We start from the raw sequence: 8,028 nt of genomic DNA, 5'->3' as shown, positions 1-8,028 counted from the left end.
CGTCACATGTTTTCTTTCTCAGCGCTCACGCACGGCATCCACCTGTTGCCTCCTGGTTGATGGCATCAAAATCCAACGTAAACTGGAGCTCGGCAGGCCAGCAACGATTGAAAACTTTTCAATCTGCTTGCTTCGCACGCACTACCGCTCGACCGACTTGCTAGGGGGGCGACGAGCGGCCGCGAGCGAGCGAGCCGTGTGGGCCTTCTCAGCCTGTACTTCACGGGGTCTAAAAACTGGAAAAGTCACAGACACCCTATCACAAGCGCGCAGAAAAACCACGGCCGGAACGACTGAACTGCTTGACAAGCGGCGACTACACGAAAGCACCACAGAGGGGAAAAAGCGACGACCACCCGCCTGGCAATGCGAACCGTGACGACCGCGTCGCAGAAATACAACCGTGGTATTCCCACGCCGAGCCACAGCAACGGCGGGGCAATGCCGCGACAGAGCGTTTATTTCCAACTTGGGACGGAATTAAGCATCCACGTCTGTTAAGGAAACAACAGCCGCTCCTGTGTTCAATACGCCTCCGGCCGGGACCGGACTGCTATCAGCTGCATTGTTTCGTCTGGGCCAACCCATCTGTCGACACTCTCTCCGAACACATTCGCGAGATGAGACGCACGCGTCCTGGACCACAAGCGGACAGAAGGAAACACCGTTTGCTTCTTTAAATGTAATCCTGAATAAGATGGTAGAAGTAAAGATCCGGGGAGCTACAACGATATCACGCAGGTCCTGCCCCCAGCCAAGCACGAGCGTACGTGGAACGCCTTCTGCTGTTGACAACGTTCTACGATCAGATCCAAGCAAGAAGACTTCACAGAGCTCGTGCGGCACCCGGTGGTCCTGGCGGATGACTGCATTGGAATGCATATCTGGAGTGTAAATTGTGCCCCTAGTTAGGTTCCTTAGCAGACACTGATGAGAAAACAGATGTAAACCGCGTCGGGTGTATGGTACGGAGAACCGTGTCGCGACCGGTTGGTGGTGTGCGGATGATGCTGGCGTCGGTGTTGGCGAGGGCCACCTCCCACGGCTGGCGTGGAAAGTGACAGCGTCGCCAACGCCGAAGAGGTAAGCGAGTCAGAAGCATGAGGACGTGTGTTCTAGTGGCCTGCACCACTCTCTTGGTACGGTTTCCCCTTCAAGGGCCTACTCATCCTAAGTAACTGTCGAAGGTGATCTTCGCAGGGAGTGTCCAGCGGCTTCGTCCGCAGTAGCCGTTAAGGTGCCATTCCAGTGAGGCAACAATGTCCTGCTGAAGTGCCACAGGCGCCTGGATTACACATAGCTACGGTATGGAATAACAGCACTGTAGTACTAATCGTGGCCTCTCAATCGAATACCTGTTTGGTTCACTGCTTCTAATCCCCAGCCACCGCCTCGCTGCTCGCGTCAAAAGAGGTGGTGACAGTCGTAGTGAAGCTCTGCACGCGGAGGTGCTTATCGAACTGTCTTCAGAGAGGCAGAAGGGGCGTCACAGATGAGGCAGCATGAAATGCATTTCTTTGTTGTTGAAGCGGACTCAGCTGGGAACATTGTTTCCGATGAGCTGCCGAAGGGCCACGCACTGAAGCACTCTGTGCCAGTCTCCTCATGCCTCCTTGTCCCTAATGAGCGGTACTCATTAGGCGTCTCCCAGTCCCAGCACACTGAACCTGATAAACATGTGCACCACCCTTGACGTGCATCGCTGTCTTAACACCAGAACGGGACAACAACAGACTTTTTTGAACAGTACAGTGCACTATACCTGAGATAGGACGGCGTGCCTAAGGCGGATGCCCAAGTTAACGTAATGGTAAGGAATGGCAACATCGTTCAACACCCCTGTATGATCCGTCACCATGCTCTTCGCTGACTAGACTGGCAACAGAGCTTGCGCCGTAGTGGACGGAGACAGTAACGATGTACCGGCGATACGAGGCAAACATTGAGGGGAGGCAGAGAGGGTGACCTTGAGGAGTTCCGCGCTTGTCCCCGAACCGGCTGGCATGGTTGATTTCCGTCTGTGTACTCTGCGCTGAACTATCAACAAGCGAGGTGATACTTGCAGACGAGCAGTGTGGGCTCAGCCTTGCACCTAACTCCCTCGGGTGGGCGGTCAGAAGCCTTCAACTGCTGCTCGTCGTGGCTGTACCCGATAGTGATTGCTTGCACTGGGTTCATTCTAAGACATGGTTTTCACGATCTGCTCGCACTACTGACCACTTCAAAAGTCGACGCCACGCCACGCACGGCTATGGCTCTTTCTCTCATCGGCCAATACCATCTATAAAGCCTCATCAGCACGCACGTTGAGCTCGGATTCATGACGTAACGCAATGCGGTATGGTAAGAGCGATGTGGAAACTCGTGGATGCTCCCTCACTCCCTCAAGGTTTCAACTCATTTTGCACGAGAGGCACACTTGTTTTGAACAGTATTCTGAAGCGCTGCCGTAGGATCACATGTCCGTCCGCTCTCCCTCCTCGAACGCGCTGGGCCCACCAAGTGAAAAACCAACCATCACTGCGCCGACTGAGTCGCCAGTGCCCGCAGATCCGTCACCTGGGACGTGGGAATGACTCGTCTCAAAGTGTTTCGGCAGACCTCTCACCCAGCTTCATCCATTCGTGAACCACAACAGAAATGCGTACCACTTGCTTCCTTCCACAAAATACTCCATACAGCGACCATACCACGGAAAGACTACGCACACTGAGGCAAGGCAATAGGAATGGCAAGAAAAAACAGGTAGCGTTTCTTGCGTAATATATCCTGGACACATCGTTGGGAACACTAGCGGATGCCCAACCAATTCGCGCCGCACGCTCTTTCTTCATTTCACGCGCTCCCCGATTGCATACATAACAGAACGTGGCCCCTGCGGGCCGGTATCTCATTACCAGCATGCGGATTGCAAAAGCTCAGGCTTTCAGCCGCGAGACGGTTCAACATAAGTAAAATACGCCGATTTGACCTGCTCCATGACGGCCATGACCACAGCGAAGTTTGCGCTATGAAACAAAACGCGAGCCCCGCTTGCCCTAAATATCCCGCGAGTGCCCTCCGTCCTATACATTTCTCCTAGGCCCTGGATCGTACACACAAGAAAATAAACGGCCACAAGAATTAGCATTTACCAGGCAGTTGACGACCCCACTACAGTGGGCACGCACGTCAACCACAAGCAACACATACAGTTACCAGGAAGTCTACCTTCAGCATTTCTCGGACCTAGACAAACGGCTCCTGCCAATTAAGACCAGCAAGCAGGGGAGGTGCTATTTTTTATGAAATCACGCATAGCTACAGGCAAACCGGTGGTGACAACGTGGGCGGGGGCCTAGGCTGGCACGTGCTGCACTGTGCGAAGGCTGTTGCCGTCGGAGTACGTCCCGTAGGGGTCCGTTGGGGAAAATTTCTCATCGGCATAGCTGAACGGGTTGTATGACTGAACAAGAGCCGCACCTTGCTTGTACATTAGCTCCCGTAGACGTGGCAAGCCATCCAAGTGGATCTATTGCCCTGATGGCTTTGACTGAGCGTGCGCGAGGGACCATATCAGGACTCTCACACCATAGCCTGGCCTTACGTGCATAACGTTGCGGTACAGGAAAGGAGTCGCACGAGGAGTCTTTCCCGTCTGGGCGCGTTGGATCTGGAGCCTGCAAACGAACCACAAAGAGCGAAACCACTGAAGGTGCGACGGCCCGGTGATGACGACTTGCTGACCACCGGCCGTATCCCGACTTGATAGTGATTCAGCCTTGTCTTTCCTACTGCATTCCTGAATCCTCTCACCCATGAAGGACGAATTCAACCTGCCTTCATCAGTCCGCGTCTGACCAACTTGGGTGTACAAAGCCACCGTTTGTAGTTGCAATTTTAGGAACTGACCTTGATATATTATACGCCGCCAGCGCTGCCACTCTCGACCATATCAACAACGTTTGATCCTTACCTAAGCTTCACTTTATCCAGGGGAACAGTTAACCAAGCTGCGGCTGCTGCCGCCAAAAGCGCACACCCGCCAGAGGCCAACGGCGACAAGGCACTCTCTTGATCTGGCGATGGCAGGCTCTCAGTAGATGCAGATGTCTCGCGCTGGAGGACCTCGGTGCTCCCTAACCGCGCCCGTAATTGCTGAAATTTGGCATCGCACACAGTTACAGCCACCGAGGGGACAGATGCGTGAAGCCTACAGGATCCGGGCAAGAACTGCGCTTGTCCGTAAGGAAAACACCCTGAAGTCTTCCGAACAGTAACTCTGAACGCCCAAAATCTCGACTGTGATGCACCCCGATTTCATAAAGACACATGCCTACAACCCGCTCCCGTCAGCCACCGCCAGAAAACATCGAAGATTGTATTGGATTGCTGCCGACGCAAAAACATATGCGCTCGCGTCAAGTTCTACTCTCATGAAGTATCTCGCAAGCTCGGTAAGACACCCCCACAACGCTGCACAAGACGTACATCCCGACGTATGTTTTGGCACCAAGGCTTGCAGGGGGTCAACAGCGTGCCACCCACCGGAAGAAAGCTGTAAAGCCTTTTTTCGGTGGGTGACACGTTTTCTTACCCATCCTTACATTGTCAAACATAAAGAATAACGCGCTCATTGGGCCAAATGACAGCAGGGTTGCCCCATACCCTTTGTAGAGCTGCCGAAGGCCTTCTCCTCTGTATATCTGGCACATACCGTCCCAGCTGCCCCGATAATAGCTGGTGCCCAGAACTCGCTGTGTCTGCATTCGGAAAACGACACAGAAACTATGGCTGCTCGTCTCAAATGGGATCACAAAGCAAACGGACGAGGAGAACGAAACTGTGAGTGAGGTGACTCCTCACGGGTTCGTCCAGGTGCGGCAGCCCTCGAGGACACACGCCCGCTACTGATGCTACCTCCGATGGCCACCATATTGAATACCGCTACCTTAAAGACGCATATGACTGCTGATTGTACTGCTGTACAACTATGCAGCAAACATAGTTTCCCAGGACCCAACCCTTCCCACCGAGCGCCCCGAAGCCACCCTACGAGTCACAGTCTTCCACTCCGATAGCGGATCAACGTGTTATACCTGTAGGCGCTCTTTGCAGACATCAATCGGTACCCAAAAGATACAAGAGATCGCCTCGGCGCCGAATCCCGCCGCCAGATCGATTACAGGCGGTGCCTTTGTCAGGAGGCCAGTCTCTCTCTTTTCAACATCCTGAACTTTCTCCGCTGTGCACAAATCTCCACCGTTGCCGTCCTGCTGGGTCCGGCAGACACGAACCAAAGAGGCTCGCAAAAGCTCGAAGGAGGTAAAATATAAGCATGTTGCTGGGACGGAGCCGAACCCGCAGATGCTGTGAAACAAGCATAGAGGCAATAATAAACAAAGAGGCAAATAAGACAGACATCCCATGTCTGAGAAAAAACCGAGGTACACTAGTTCATGGGAGACGTCCATGCTACCGACAAGACGACTACACACCACGGCTGACTCTACGTCTGCTGTGCCACAGGCTTTCGCGAAAATCGGTTAAAACGACCCGGACAGAACGCGAGTGACGGATTGATCAGACTTTAACTTGCATCTTAATCCTTCTGCCCCTCCGCCTCCCGCTCTTTCTTACGATTAATGCAAGAGCAGCGCTACGTGTACGTGTGCGGGCGGTAGGCCGCTCTGCTACTGCGTTAGATACCGGAGAATATTTTTCTTACGCGAATCCCCTGTATAAGCCAGTTAGACCCTCCCTGTTCCATACTGTCCTTAGCGTGTGCCATGTCGAGGCGAAAGGGGAGCGATAGTCTCCAGCTGTTTTCGTCTGCGCCTCCGCCGTGCTCGCTCTCATAGCGCGGCCTCTCGTCCCCGTGTTCCAAGAACCATTCAACGGCAGATCCGACGCAGTGAGAGCTGTAGGTTTCTTGGTACCCGGAAGAGAAGGGGCCGATTGTAGCCGGTGTCTTTCGGTTACCTGCGCTTGCATCATTGACTTCGCTGTGTCTATGGGATGGAATAGGCAACGGCTTAGGAAGCCGCCACACGCAGAGCCCAGCATCACAGCTCTAAGCTCACGCCAGTCACTCCACAAACCCTCTGTCCCTGCATTGGAACAGCCTTGTTCTGAAGAAACATTGCACGCACCTGTCCAGGGTGTGGCCCCTGCACTGCCATGTTCGCCGCCGCTCGCCATCTGGTAAACGGCTCGGGTCACTTGCGCGCCAAAGCGAACGGACGCGTCAATCAATACGCACACTGTGACCTCTAGCGAGTGGATGCCGGGACAAAGAACTCAGGAAAAGTCCTCTTAATGATAAATGGCGGCTTCGATCCCACAGTCCTTGCGGCGACCTCCATGAAATCACTCTTGGCTCGAGCACAGTGCGACAGCGCGGAAGTCAGCGGTCACCCTTGCAGCAGAATGCCGACTGGGCGCTCGGAGACTAAAAGTCCGGCATTTATTAAGGTTATATATCTATGAACAGTAGTCAGTGTCTATACACACAGTCGCAAAGCAAAAACAGCGTCAGCTGATGCGATCGAATGGGAGAAATGTCAAGCAAACACGAGGTAAAGGCTTTCTTACCTTCGGTTCTGCCCAGTGCATGCTCGAAAACTCTTGCATGCTGACGTGACCATGCAATCCAAATCGAGCGGCACAACACTTTCAACGACTCGCCTCTTCGTGTCCAAGTCTACACACACGGAACTTTTCTATGATGCGTTGTGGTCTCCTCTAGAAGGGACGCTATGATTCAGGCATGTCTGGGAGAAGCAAGGCTACGTGACCGCGGTGGAACCGTTGTCCGCCTCGCGTGCGTCGGTGTACCTACAGTTGGGAGCGCTCACCGAGGTCAACAACTCGAGCTGCGGAACCCAGTGCAGGGATCGAACCGTAGTTGCGTACCTGCGAGCGCCGGAGTCGCCGACAGCCAGTCTCAGTCACAAGGATGAAGTCCTCTGGTATAATTTTTCTCGCCATTGTTGGCTTGCTCCCCGGACCTACGGAAGCTTCGCCGCAACCTGTTCCGGAAGACGTATACGTACCACAGGAGGATTCGGAAGAGCCCGCGATCATCACCACCGCCGACTTGCAAAAAGACCACGCGTGAGCTGCAGTTTCCCACCGGTTTGATGTGTGAAGAAGTTACGGTCGGAATTGTACTAGGGATGCCACGCAGCGCATGGCTTCATCTATCAGCGCCGTTCATGCCGCGAGCGTCGAGGAAAAGGCTCGGGAAATAGCTGCAGACATTGGTTAGCCGGTCTAATGATGGACCATCGTTGCCACGAAGCTTCTTCATGAATCTTAGCTGCTGCGGCTCAAGCAATCAATAAACCTTCTGCGGAACTATCTCAAACTGGTACGGACTTTGCATCTATCCAGCCACCGACGTGTGTAACCTCCCCCAGAGCAATATCAGAGAGAAGCAACTGAGGCGGTAAAAGGTGCATAAAACACGTCTGCACCAACGTCTCCTCAAGTGGCCGGTGACACTAGGAAGCACGGGCGGAGGATCTGCACGCTGCACTGCGCCATGAAATGCGAAGGTCCGTTGCTTTTCACTGAGACACCTTGCCACCTTGCGGCACAGATTTTTCAGGCACGAACAGGCCCGCAAAGCCCAAGCAGTCCACAAACAGCGGCAGCTGGCACATATTCATGCAGAAGAACAACAGGTACGCATTTCATAGGTGACTGCTCTGCAATCACATTGCACACTTCCCGTTCTATATAGGTAGCCGGGGAACTACAGGCTCTTGAGGTGGGTACTGCACCGCCATTCGGGGACGTAGCTCTACAAATACTTCGACTGACTTCTCAGAGCACTGTCGACGAAAAAGCAACACAGTTGAAGGTGAATTCTACGCGACTGACGAAATGCGATATTCCTAATCACGTCCCCCGCAGAATAATCTCTCTCCACTCCTGGTCAGGAAATTTGGCAGTTCGGTTGGATCACTGTTCGCATGAGCCATTCTCTTTATCTACCATTGATTCGTATGACCAAGCGTATCTGTACCGCAACATGAGTAGGGA

General features: G+C 53.5%; 1 protein-coding gene across 1 annotated transcript; it reads right to left on the bottom strand.

The window, feature by feature from the left end:
- Positions 1 to 2,926: 2,926 nt before the first annotated feature.
- Positions 2,927 to 6,180, bottom strand: BESB_075520 (carrier superfamily protein; the record flags this gene model as incomplete). The annotated part of the gene is made up of 6 exons (XM_029365925.1): positions 2,927 to 3,085; positions 3,587 to 3,659; positions 3,956 to 4,137; positions 4,587 to 4,742; positions 5,079 to 5,349; positions 5,708 to 6,180. The coding sequence occupies 6 exons, from the start codon at positions 6,178 to 6,180 to the stop codon at positions 2,927 to 2,929; spliced, it is 1,314 nt and encodes a 437-aa protein (XP_029218409.1).
- Positions 6,181 to 8,028: the final 1,848 nt, after the last annotated feature.

Source organism: Besnoitia besnoiti, assembly GCF_002563875.1.
Source record: "Besnoitia besnoiti strain Bb-Ger1 chromosome Unknown contig00007, whole genome shotgun sequence".
Lineage (NCBI taxonomy): Eukaryota > Apicomplexa > Conoidasida > Eucoccidiorida > Sarcocystidae > Besnoitia > Besnoitia besnoiti.
This window is presented reverse-complemented; position numbering and strand designations above follow the sequence as displayed.